We start from the raw sequence: 13,948 nt of genomic DNA on the forward strand, positions 1-13,948 counted from the left end.
GAGGTGACTAAAATAACTCCTATTTGGAGCAGTATAACTGAAAAGGCTACATATTGGAGCATCAGTGAAGCAAAACCGACATTCACACTTGAATTAAGACACATGTAATTTCTCTCTGAAAGTTAGTTTGAAGTTGAGACTAATTTAATACTAACTAAGCGCTTCAAGACATTTAAAAGAAATCTGTTTAAAATGTACAACTCAGATAGACAATTTTACAGGCATTAGTGATGAGCTGTGAAACACAGAAATATGGCTAATAACAATAACAACAATAATAACAACAGACGATTAGATGCAACTGCCTTTAAGCTGCCCATGAAACTAACAATACGTAACAAGCACTGCTTAGGTTTGCCACTTGGGAATTCATCTAATGCTACACATCCAATGCAAAGCAGCGATTTACTTCAGCGGCCATGACAGACTGGCATTCACATGAACACACAAAGCCGCCTTGCACCGAATCAGACCGCTGGTCCATCAGGGTCAGCATTACGGATGGGCACGAACCAGGACGAACCTCCCCCACTTCATGAACCAGTTCCAGGTCCGTTTTGCAGCACGCTTGCAAAAACCATTTAAAAGATTCCCTTTAAATGGCTTTTGCAAGCCACGCACGCCGCACAACTCGCAAGTGAACTGAGAAGGGATTTAAATGCCTTCCCAGTTCACTCGCTGAATTGCGCCACCACAGCAGCACAACTCAGTGAGTCAGCTGAAGAAGGGATTTAAATCCCTTCTCAGTTAACTTGCAAGCTCGGAAGCTGGAGCGTAAAACGGACCAGTTAAATGGCCACCAACCATTTAAACCTACCAGGTGACAGGAGGACCCAGTGGGCTGTTAGGTTTAAATGGCAACAAGCACACAGGGAACAGGGCTAAGTTAGATAAACACAGAAAACACCGTGTTGAAATAATAAACACAATATTCACATGTACTTATAGCTAAATATACTTGCTTTTTACACACAACATCAACTCTAGTGTATTGTAAACACTTACATACTACAACATCACATTTCAAACACTTTCAGACTAAGTTATATAACATGAAGAGTCCAACTGTCTTCTTCCTGATGGAGGATAAATACCAATGTACAGTTATTTGTACCGAACAATGCAGCAACCTATTGTACATTTCCCAAGTGATGATCCATCAGGTAAAGCTAGCAGGCAGCTTGTATTTCTCACTGTGATGATTCAGCTTAGCAAGCAAGCCTAGTGTTTACAATACACTAGAGTTGATGTTGTGTATAAAAAGCAAATATATTTAGCTATAAGTACATGTGAATATTGTGTTTATTATTTCAACACGGTGTTTTCTAGGTTTAAATGGCAGACAGCCATTAAGCCAGTCAGTTTAGCTCCCACCCTTCCAAATGGGGGAAGCCCAACTGGCCCCTGAAATGGCTCCCAGCCATTTAAACCCAACACCTGACAGGCAGAGCCACTGGGCTGCCAGGTTTAAATGACTAGCAGCCATTTTACGGGCAGTTCCACTCCCACCCACCCACCCCCGCCACCAGGCTGCCCGGTTGAAATCGGACTGCCCTGCAAAGCCCGGAAAGGAGCTTATCTTGTGGAGACCCCCCCCCTCCTTTCTGCTGGCTACAGGTCACTGAGACCAACAGAATGGAAGGGGGGGATCTAGGATCCTCCATTTCTCCCAGCCATGGGTCCCTGAGGCCAGCAGGATGGAAGGGAAGGAGATTTGGGATTTCTGCTGGTGGGCTGCCCAACAGACCCCCTGCTGACCCTGCTGGTAGAGGTCTTCCGGTAGGATCAGCTGCTCTGCGGGCTCTTTTGGGCAGTCCGGTTTAAAGGGACTGCCCAAGACAGCCCCAGCCAAAGCCCGCAGTGTCGGCTCCTTTGTGGGCGCTCAGCTGACAGCTCCATGCCATCTGGGCTGGGGCCGGCTGCTCTTTGTTTAAACTGAGCTGCAAAGAGGAGACAGCCCAGGATCGCATGGGGCAGTGAGAGGTGAGAGGATCTGGGTGCAGGGGAGAGGAGGTCTCTCCCTGCCACACAGAGATCTGGCTTGAGCCCACCAGGCGAGGCAGCGCAGAGCCGTCAGCTCTTGCCACCCCATGCGAGCTCCTCTTTGCAGACCTCCAAGCCAGGTCTGCGTGTGGCAGGAAGAGACCCCCCTCCCACACACAGGTCCCAGGGCCAGCTTCTCTTGCCTGGAGGGAGAAGGAAGCCTCCAAACCAGTTCTGCATGCAAGGGGGAAGAGACCTCCACCCCCACACACACAGATCCTAGGGGCCAGATTTAAATCCCTCCTCCGTTCACTTGTGAGTTGTGCCACCGCAGGGGCAGCGTGGCTGACACAAACCATTTAAAGGGATCCCTTTAAATGGTTTTTGCAAGCTGAACTGTCATGCTTTGGAGAAGGCATTTTAAAAGACTGTGATCTCTTTAAGTGCCTTTTCCAAGCCCTGCTGTCGTCGTCAGTGTGTCTGCCCACAGAACCCCCACCCGCGGGAGGTTTGTGGGGCTCATAGGCACAAACCGAGGTTCGTGAACCATGCACTGGCTGGGTTCCTGATGAACGTTGGTTCACAATTTGGTTCATCATGCCCATCCCTAGTTAGTACTGTCTACTCAAACAACCAGCAGCTCTCCAGGGTCACAGGCAATGTTCCCTCTAAGCCAGTGATGGCGAACCCTTTAGAGTCGAAGTGCCCAAACTGCGACCCAAAACCCACTTATTGATCTCAAAGTGCCCACACGGCAATTTAACCTGAATACTGAGGTTTTACTGTAGAAAAAACAACTCATCCAAACAAAGTAAGGAAAGCAATCCCAAATGCTTTCATTTACTTAAAATTATTTGGCAGAGAATTCGGCACTTTAATGATGGTCTGGGCCTGGCTGGGGCAATGGCACGCGTGCCCACAGAGAGGGCTCTGAGTGCCACCTCTGGCACCCGTGCCACAGGTTCGCCACCACTGCTCTAAGCGGTGGAGTCTTCTGAGCAAAAATTCTACTTTGTGAGCTACCGGCATTAAAGTTGTGAGCGAGCCATTTGGCTACTACATAAATTAATTTGCTCTGGAGCCATCCTTCCTGAGCTAAGACAAAATTGTGTGAGCCGGAGGCTAAAAGACTGTGAGCTAGCTCACACTAACTCAGCTTAGAAAGAACACTGGTCACAGGTAGAGTTATTTACACCATCTAACTGGTCCGTTCAAATGGAGGCGCCAGAGATAAAACATGGAACAAAGCAGATGCTCTGCCACTGAGCTACAAGCCCCTCACGCCCACCATAATCCAAGTCCTGTCCTTACAAATGGAAATGGTCCTTAAAGAACGAGATCCCACATGCTCCTGAAAGAAGGAAGTCAAAGTAATAGCCACAGGTGTACTCCTATTTGAAGGAATTAGATGAGGATGCAACAAAAGGTCCCTTTCCACTATATCAAATGTCTGTCCAAGTTTTTCAAGGGAAGTCCCCTGAAAACAACTTTTTTCTTTTAGATACCTCTAAGTCTCGGGACTACAGAATGTGAACACCCTAAGATCTTGTCAGTGGCACAGTGAATCAGACGTCATCAAGACTAAAACAGAACATCTCATTGTTATGTTTCAGGTTGTGGTAACGAGTCTGATCACTTGTCAGTCTCAGTAGAGGCTTAGGCAATATCCATAATACCCAGATGCCCAAGACAATGAATGCTGAATCGATCCCAGAGGCAGGTACAGCTATTAAGAACAGACACAGGCCATCCAGTGTCCAGGCACAGTCACCCCCATATACTCTGAGGGGCCAGTGTACTGTGGCCATGATCCTGCAGCTCAGTGGTAGAGCATCCGCTTGGCATCCAGAAGGCTCCAGCTTATCTTGGACCAGGTAGCAGGTGAAGGAACCCTATCCTAGATCCTGTAGAGCCACCACCAGTCTGAGTACGGACCTCGATAGAACGAGGTCCTGGTGTGGCATCGTGGCCAAAGTGTCGGGGACAGGATCAGGGTTGGAATCCTTGCTCAGTCTGAGAAGCCCACCAGGGGGCTATGGGCCCATCACAATCTATCAAGCCTAACCTATCCTCACAAGGTGGTCGTGGTGCGGATTAAGTGGAGGGAGCGAACAATGTGAGAAGCCGCTTTGGGTCCCTGATCAGGCAAAAAAAGATATAAACAATATTCAATGTGTGGCAGCTTCATGTATTCATGTACTCGTTCGACTCTTCTCAATGGGTACCCACGCACAGAACGTCACTGGGCATCTGCCTCATTATAGAATCCAGATCAAAACCACTAATTAGCATAACTACGTAAGGTACGAAATGCCCAACTCTAATGGGACGCTTCTGTCCTACAGAGAATTTCCACCAGAGGCAGTGATTTTTGACAATTTCCTCCGTTCTGCTGTGAACCTCCAACTCCCTTTCTCCCGTTAGCAGCATGGGGGGAGGGGGTGTATTTAGAAGAAGAGGAGATTGGATTTATACCCCGCCCTTCACTGCCCAATGGTGTCACGGAGCGGCCTACAAGCTCCTTTCCCTTCCCCCTCCCCACAACAGACACCCTGTGAGGTAGGTGGGACTGAGAGAGCTCTGAGAGAAACTGCTTTTTCAAGAACAGCTCTTGTCAGAACTATGGCTTGCCCAAGGCCATCCAGCCAGGTACAAGTGGAGGAGTGGGGAATCAAACCCGGTTCTCCCAGATTAGAGTCCGCGCACTTAACCACTACACCAGACTGGCTGGAGAAGGAGAAAGGGAGGAAGGCAGGGAAGTCCCCCTCCGTAGACAGAATTCCCCTGCAGCACCATCTCTCTCTGGCAGATCCAACCTATTACCTATATTGCAAATGGCTATCATACCTAGCACTCAAGTTGGCAGACATACCAGTTTGTGGAAGTGCCTCAAGTGTTCTACAGCCATTTTAAACACAGGAAACGGCAGTTTCCAAACAGCTGTAAAAGTTATACCTGCATTAGAACTTAGCAGACCAGCTACTTGAAAAACAAGATATAAGGAAGAGATCAGAGCTCTAAAAGCAAGCAGCTAGTCTCAGTGTTCAGTAAAGACATCACTACATGCACACAACATTCAGCTTTTGCACGTCTGTGATATCCAGAAGCATTCTGGAAATAAGCCACTAAGTCAGCCATGTAAACAGTAATTTAATTCAGCTGTTTTCCACATTCTACGTGTCTTAAACTACTTGGCCTAAGAGATAAAAACCACCCATTTCCTACACTTATCTTTCTTTCCCTTTAATGTTTCTTTTGTCAGTCCACAGAAATGTGAAGTTAGCTCTACATATAGCATGTGCTGGTAGTTGTCAGAGTTTGAAAGATATGCCTAGTGGGGGTCTCCTGTTCCAACAACAACAAGAAAAGATTCCTGATTGGTACATGGAAACTCAGCAGAAAGCTGAAAATCTCTTTTTTCACTTGGAATATAAAATCTATATCTCTATGCAAGAGGGGAAAATAGCCATTTGAGCTTAAAAAATACAAACAGAAACCCCACCACCAACACAAAAGCTAGGCCTGAAATGGAAAAACTGGATAGGGAGAGACTGAATTATTTTACAAAAAACTGTCTTTCAGAATGAGTGAAATGCTTTTTTAAAAGTGTTTTAAACCAGAACTGCAGCAAATTTACACAGCTACAAATCTCTCACACTGAAAATTCAAAAGGTAATAATGTTACCATGATACCATTGCTAATGTATGTGACTGAATTACTGGACAAGCAACACAGCATCGGGTGCAATCCTAAACAGATGTACATAGAAATACATCCCGTTCCGCTCAGTGGGGCTTACATCCAGAAAAGTGTGCACAGGATTGCAGTCTTGAAAAAGTAGTTCCAAATATTGCAGAATATTGAACGTTGGCAAATATTTTGTGCTGGAGAACAGGCCAGGCAGCTGCCAAGTGTTTTTTCCTTCCAAAACAGGCCCATTCCCCTTGCTTGCCTCAGGTTCTTCTGTCCTCCATAGCAAGTGAGGAAACTGATGTTTGAAGAGATGCACAAGCACGTAAAGAACTGTGCTCCCAGAAGCCTTCTATCTCCAGGAGTACATGAAGCCAACAGCTTGGTCAGAATACACAACTTTGGTTCTGGAAAGAACTGACATTTAACAAGGACAACCTGAGCTGCACCAGTATTTAAAATGTTGTTTACTGGGATGGAACATGCCACTAATTCCATCTATATACAGACAATGCCATGAATTATAAAAACAGACCTCTTTCCAACTCTTTAACACCAGCAATGAGAACAAGCACCATAAAGGGGGCAGAGAGAATGGATATTTACAATCGTTGAAGTAAAGACTCTGTTATTTTCCTTGCTTATATTGTTAAATGAAAAAGTTAAGAGTAAAAGTGTAACTAAAATTCCAAATTTACAGCTGCTCATTTTTACTTTCTGAGCCTGCTCTCCCAAAAAGTGTAAAGCTTCCTCTGTCTCTGTGGAATAATAAGGCTCATATATTAGGATCCATGGAATCCAACCCATTCCTTAGGCTCAGGTAGTTTAGTGTTAGCCTTGCGCTAGCCTGAAAAACAAGATAATCAACAGTATACCTATTCCAAGCAACTTTTATCAAAGGTAGACGCCTTCTACTGGTGGTGGTGGGGAATTCCACCTCCGCCAGCAGAAGTAAAGGTAAAGGTTTCCCTTGCTTGAAAGCCAGTTGAATCTGACTCTAGGGGGCGGTGCTCATCACAGTTTCCAAGCTGAAGAGCCAGCGCTGTCCGAAGAATTTTCCATGGTCATGTGGCCAGCATGACTAAATGCCGAGGCACACGGAACACTGTTACCTTCCCACCAAAGCGCTACCTATTTATCTACTCACAATTTCTCGCTTTTGAACTGCTAGGCTGGCAGGGGTTGGGGCCAGAGACAGGACCTCACTCTGCCACGCAGCACTCGGGTCTCGAACTGCCGAGCTACCGACATTCCGGTCTGCAATTCAGCGTCTTAACCTCTGGGCCATCACTAGAAATTCAGCATCTTAACTTCTGAGCCACCATTAGCAGAAAGGAACTGCCAGATCCAACCCCACAACACAACTCGGATAGTTAACTGTATCTGAATCAAAACGCTAAAACAATCTAAATTATTGCAATTTATCTGTTTTCCCAATGTAGGTAAGATTTGCTGACATAGCCAGTCATGTACCAGTGTGCGTTGCCAAATCCAACACTGGGTTATGAGGTCCACAACGATCAGCTGAAGAAACTAAGGCTTTCATACTTTCAGACTTAATATCCGTGTAAAATTGTATGAGCTTAAAACAGTAAAAAAATGCTTTGGCACATTAAAACTTGTTAGTTTTCCCAAACTCTTGATTTTTTAAGGCCGTAAAAAGCACTCTCCAGGGTTCCACGAAAACCCCTACAGTATGTGCCCATTTAAAGCAGAGGTGTCAAACTCATTTGTTATGAGGGCCGGATCTGACATACGTGTCACTTTGTTGGGCCGGGCCATGCATGCCATAAAATGTAATGATAGGTACCGGAAATATAAACTTTACAAAGGACACAGGCAAACCCAATTAACAATATTATTTTTTTACACAAAATATAAACAAAACCAATTGATTCCGAGCAGTGAAAGCAATTAATTCACTGGGGAGCCCATAAAAGCTCCAATAAAGACTGGGTTTTTCCCCCAAGGGATACCATAAAAGGGGGAACACCTTACATTTCCATATATACCAGTTGCTTGAGGGCCGGGTAAGAGCCCTGGATGGGCCGGTTCTGGCCCCTGGGCCTTATGTTTGACACCCCTGATTTAAAGGGACTCCTCTTAGCAAGCAAGGAGACAGCAGAGGGCTTCAGGGAAACACAATGATTTCTTGGATTTGCGGAGGCAACAGGAACAGTGGGTCAGAATCCTGCTTTGGAGGATAAGTTTATCAATCGCTCTACTGGCCGTGGCGACAGAGGGGAGCCTCCACAGTCAGACGCAGTCAACCTCTGAATCCCAGAGCTTGGAGGCAACATCAGGGGAAGGCCTCGATCTCTATGCCGTCGTTGGCTGTCCAGAGGAACTGGTTGGCTAGTGTGTGAGACAGGACGCTGGACTAGATGGACCAGTAGACTGACCCAGCAGGCCTCTTCTTATGTTCTTATACTTCTTACGTTCTCTCAGCTCAAGTGAGCTCAGGAAAAGGCATGTGTGAAGCGGAGCATTCATCTTGCCAGAGAATTAAGGGCACTTGACCTCTGTGTGTAGAATGGCCAATGCAGCTCTCAGGAAAGCATTTTCTGGACAGCTGCCTTTCCCTCTACAATGGGCAATCCTATTGAAATACATTTCTGCCCACCCTCTCCCCGTCGTGGCATGGAAAAGCAGTTCCTTTCCTTCAGCCAAGGGAATCTGGGAGCATGCCACTCAGGGCGGGGGTGGGTGGGCGGGGGTGGGACATGCCCTGTGCCATTCACTCACTCCCTGATTAAAGTGGCCCTGCAGCAGAAGTAGGTGCTGAATAAGGTCCTGCTCACCCAGGGACCTGAAACAGAAAATATACGGTGCAAAGTTAGTGCACTATTAATTCAGTAGTGCCAAGTTTGCTTAGCTAACAAAAGGGAATTTCCCAGATCTAGACGTTTCAGTTACTGGGCTGCAATTCCAGCAACTGGACAGCAAACACGATAAATCACATTTTTGCATTTTTAGCATGGACACCTGAATTCTGCAACAACTGCTATGCAGACTTGGTCCTTAGCTTACAACATGGGGGGGGGGGGGGGGGAGAGCCAAATAAGAAAAAAAATATGAAAAATGCAACGAAGAACAGAACCAAACAAAAATACCTTCATCAACAGCTGCATCGATTAAACAGCATTACTACAATACCCAAGAGAATACTTTTCTCATTTTAAATGTCACCACTTCTTTTCCCACTGGCGTGGAAGAAGATACTCCCCCAGCTCCTTGCTCCAAATACTGGCTCATAACGTCCTTAGTGTTGGAGAGACTGTTTAAAAAGCCTTTCCCAGATGTGTTCTCTCCTCTAGAAAAAACAGTAAGCTGTAAGCTACAAAACGGCATCTGACAGAACATCTGCTCAGAGATGACTTAAAACCACTTGTCTGAATTCAAACTTTAAGACCTACTGCTGCCAAATACAGTTCTAAAGATGGTGGGATTAAGTAACAATGCATTGCCCAGCAATCAGAATTTTGTTGAGATGTTTCATAGGATTTCAGTAATTTTAAAAAATCATAGTACGGAAACCCCCCAGAAACAGCAGCAATTTTTAATGTGTGCAATTCCACTTAATCTACTGTTTTATACAATCACAATTCCAGTGAGCAACTGAAACTGAACTAACTTTCCAACGCGGCGGTAAGAAAGGAACTGGCGGGATGTCCGCGCCCACCCCTCTGGGCATACACGGTGGGGTTCCTGTGCATGCCTGAGGGACTGGGCGCAAAAATCTGTTAAAAGAGCTTGCTACAGCACCGATCGATCCAGCGCGTGCGCACTGGATCCCATGGGTGTGAATGCACAGAGACCACGTCAAAGATCTGAACTAATTCACCAAACTGTCATATGCATCCCTGGAATCTGAACAATGAGGAACATTAATGCCTTAAACTGATATCAAATTTTTCCCAAGCAACTAAAATTAGCTGTTACTGGGACAGCACAAATTAGTTTCGTTCACTAATAAAAGCTCCCCCTGATACTTCCATATCAACCCTGACCCCAAAGATGACAAATTTTAGCTGTGACCATCCATTTGAAATAAATGGAATGCGTTACAAATACCACCGCTTTCAACTTGCAATACAATCTTATGCTTCTTTCCTCAGACGCCTCACTTCATTCAATGGTGCGTACTGCTCAATTCAGTAGAATCAACAACTTGGGGCCCTTTGTGGTCAAATATTTAAAGCACGAGTTTATTAGAACGGCAACCAAGAAAAAGGTAATATTGCTACTTACAATCACTCCCAGTCCTTCCCTTAACTAGTACCCATGCCAGATCACTTGGAAGACTCAGTAGTCCTATGTTGTTGTTGTTGTTGTTCAGTCGCACAGTCGAGTCCGACTCTTTGCGACCCCATGGACCAGATCCCGCCAGGCCTTCCTGTCTTCCGCCGTCCTCTGAAGTTTGCTCAATTTCATGTTCGTTGCATCTATGACACTGTCTAACCATCTCATCCTTTGCCGTCCCCGTCTTCTTTGACCTTCAATCTTTCCCAGCATCAGGGTCTTCTTCTCCAGTGAGTGCTCCCTTCTCATTTGGTGGCCAAATACTCCCCCAGTATTTGGAAGACTCAGTAGCCCTATGTTACCTGCCATAAATGCTACTGTGAGCAATCAGGCACTTCTCAATTTAGTCACCAGGCATCTACAATTTTTTTAAGTGTACATACCTGTACAAGTATAGTGTTAATGATGTGAAGGTGTTTTCGGACATGCATTACAACAATAAAGTTCCAAAAGTCAGCCTCGGCTGCAGGTAAATATCACCGCCACCTTGGATCTACTTCCCCCTTGTGTGTGAAATGACCCTCTGATGCTTGCTCTGCAGCTGCCTTCATGCTTCCTCTTGAACCCTGTCCCAGTTCAGTCATGGCTGTGATTACAGGGTGCGCGTGTGTATGACCTTGATAGCTACAGGGCTGGGATGCAAAAGGGCCCTCACATCACACCACAGTGCAATTAAGAAGGAAATCTGTCACTTCCACAATGTTGTGGTTGACTTCATGGAATATTAGACCACAACCAAATATAAAGTAGCAACAAGAGAAATATTCAACTAGTCCTTTGAGAAGCTCCGACTCCGGTTATTAAAAGCTTAACTACTGAATACTGAAGAAAACTCAAAACCCCACACAACACAGTGTTCTGGTTTAATTCAGCATGCTCCCAGAGAAGTATTGAGCAATTCTTTCAAATCCATTTGAACATAAATTTTCATTAGTCTCCAGACATAAATGGAACTAATGAAACTCAGAATAATGGATTATAAATATAAATAACAGCCAATTTTGAAAAGCAGTACAGCATCTTAGTCATTAAGTAACTAAACATGTTTAGCAGCAAATATGAAGCTCTTTTAGGTTCATCAGCTGCCATAGATTTTCTGGGTTGTGAGGCCGTGGTCTTGGCATTGTTGAACCTGACGTCAGGTTCTACAATGCCAAGACCACGGCCTCACAACCTGGAAAATCTACAGCAGTTAATGAACCTAAAATGTAGAACGTCAGGTTCTACAACACCAAGACCACGGTCTTACAACCCGGAAAATCTACAGCAGCTAATGAAGTCCAGCCGTGAAAGCCTTCGACAACCTATTTTAGGTTCCATAAACAGGCATCCCAAAGAACGATTAACAGAAAAACACAGGGCAAAAAAATTGCAAACACACATTTCCAGGAGTCTTAAGGTATTTAGCTTTGCTTATTGCGAGACCTCTCCCCCAGGCACCGCATTCATCCGAGCAGGGCCTTCTGCAGGTGGTAATCTACAAATGGGCAATGTCAACAAGTGCTTATACATGTCCCTTCTCTGTTCTGGACCCCACCTTGTGGGATTGGCCTGCCTGAGGAGGTCAGGGAGGCACCCACTCTCCTGGCTTTCCGCAAACTGTGAAAAACTGAATTATTCAAGAGGGCTCTCCTGCTCAGGCAATAGGGTAGAACTGCACAAAGGCGTCACGAAGTTACTTGGATAAATTATTGAGGACGGTGGTCTGTACTCCTGCATATAGTTTACTGTGGGCTGAATCCTACTGTGTAATTGCACATCACTTAAGCCTTCCTTCAGTTCTGTTTGTAGACTTCTGGTTGGTTCTAAATGCAAATCCTACTTCATTGTTTATGGAATGACCAATCGTGTTGATTGTATTGACTCACTGGGCAATCCACCTTGAGTCCAAACGAGAAAGGCAAACTATAAATAACATAAATAAAAACAAGCACTTATCCAGTAGATTCCTTTACAAGCAAACCCATGCGTGTTTACGTAGAATTCAGTGGTACTTCCTCCCAAGCAAGTGTGCCCAGAACTGCAGCCTGGGTTCTCCTCTTACATCTCCAGAAAGAAGCTCACGCTTCTTTCAAGTCGACTTTCGCAAACACAGCCGCCAAAGAATTTGGATGCAGCTGTAGAGGGGCAGATGCAAAAAAAAAGAAACCAAAGATGGCAAGAGTGACAAGGGACAGCTGTAAGCCAAGCAAAAAAAGCCCAGCCAGAGCGTTTATGGGGCAGACAATGAGGCGGGGGGGGGGAAGCGAGGGGGGGTGCTCACGCAGGCCTCCCCTCCTGCGGTTCCAGACAGTTTCCCTTTGTCCAGACAGGCCAACCAGCGGTCCACTCCACCACCTTGTACAGAGAAAGGCAAAAATCTGCCACCAGAAATTACATCGATTTGAGAGGGAGAGGGGGAAAAGAGGCGCGCATCATCCCTGCAGCCTGGCTACACCTGTGGATGTAGGAAAGGAGCTCCCTCTAACCTTCCTAAGAGGCTTCCAAGGCAGTGTCTTGGGAATGACAATGACCCACGGCCAGTGTTCTCTCTAAGCTGAGTGAGTGTGAGCTAGCTCACCGTTTTTCAGTCTCTGGCTCACACATTTCTGTCTTAGCTCAGGAAGGAGGGCTCCAGAGCAAACTAATTTATGCAGCAGCCCAATCGCTCTGCTCACAACTTTCATGCCAGCAGGTCACATTTTTGCTGCACGGCTTAGAGGGTGCATGATGGGGGGGGGGGGCGGTCCCGTTCTCAGGCCCAGAGAGAGTCGCCCCCCCCCTTCCAGCCCGCGCTCCTTCCATCCCCGGCCCAGGAGAGCGGGGCGAAGGCCCGAAGCCGGGGAAGGAGCGTCTGGCAAGCGGGCCGGGCGGTGGGGCGGCCCAGGCCCAGCTTATGTAAGGCGCGGAGGGAGAGGCGGGCCCCCTCCCCTCCGGCGGCACGCGCAGGGCAGCAGCCTCCCCCCCCGAGCCAGCCCCGGGGAGGCGGGCGGGGAGGGCCGGGCTGCCCTCTTACCTTGTGGATTCTCTTCAGCGCCATCGCGGCGGCGGCGGCAGCGGCGGAGCCTGCTGAGGGCGGCGCGCGGGGAGGCAGGAAGGAAGGAAGGGAGGGGACTATTTTTTCGGCGGCGGAAGGAGCGCGGCGGTGCTTCGCCGGAAGCGGGCGATGGGGGACGGCGGGGCGCTCTTTCTTCCTCTTGGCCTCTCTCTCGTCCGTTCTCTCGCGCGCTCTCTGTGGCCCTTTGCCAGCCTTCTTCCTCCCCCTGCTCCTCCTCTAACCCGGCCAGCTCCCGGCTCCTCTCCGCGTCGTCCGCCCTCCCCTCTCGTCCGGCAGTGCAGGCGGCGGCTCCCTCCCCCCCGCGCGGGCTCCCTCAGGTTTCCCTCCGCGGAGTGGCCGTCGCTCGGCACTGCGGCTGCTCCGGCCGCATCGCCCCCGCCCTCCCGCGCGGAGTTCTTTATGACGCAATAGCGTCCCTGAAGGTTCACGGGATTCCTCCGCCCGGCCCAATAGGGGGTGCGCATGCGCTCTGGAGCGGCCGCCACTCCGGGCTAGCGGTGCGGCGCCGTGGCCGGACCGGTCGGTCGGCCGTCCGAGCAGCGGCGGTTTCGCGAACTAAAACAGGCAGAACTCGACCACGGGGCAACAATTGTGACGGGAAAGGAGGAGGAGGCGGCGGCGGAAGGATATCCCCTCTTGTTTGGCAGTGGGAGCAAACGAACACGGTACACGGTGCTGGTATCGCGAGAAGAGAGCGAGATGGAACTGGTTCCGGGACGGTGGCGGGAGCAATGCGCTGATTGGCCGCTTACCGGAAGTTGTTTTTGTAGGGGTTCCAGAGACACAAACCTAAAACGAGAGGCTCAGAAGCGCCTCAGTGGTGAACGAAGAAGGCGGTCCAAGTAGTTGGCGCCGGTTAAGATATTCATCAACCTCGCTCAGCAGGCCTCGGTTTGCTTGCTGCCTTCCGGTGCTTTGACCGGGGGGGGGGGGGC

At 47.9% G+C, this 13,948-nt stretch overlaps 1 protein-coding gene across 1 annotated transcript in view; it reads right to left on the bottom strand.

Moving 5' to 3' along the window:
• LOC107114924 (ubiquitin-conjugating enzyme E2 D2) overlaps window positions 1-13,063 on the bottom strand; it is a 44,425-nt gene extending 31,362 nt beyond the window's left edge. The window contains exon 1 of the mRNA XM_015416531.1: window positions 12,972-13,063. Coding sequence (XP_015272017.1) covers window positions 12,972-12,995 — 24 coding nt within the window. The 5' untranslated portion in view covers window positions 12,996-13,063. The remainder of the gene's footprint in view (window positions 1-12,971) is intronic.
• Between the last annotated feature and the right edge of the window lie 885 nt (window positions 13,064-13,948).

Source organism: Gekko japonicus, unplaced genomic scaffold (assembly GCF_001447785.1).
Source record: "Gekko japonicus isolate JY-2015 unplaced genomic scaffold, Gekko_japonicus_V1.1 scaffold2824, whole genome shotgun sequence".
NCBI lineage: Eukaryota > Metazoa > Chordata > Lepidosauria > Squamata > Gekkonidae > Gekko > Gekko japonicus.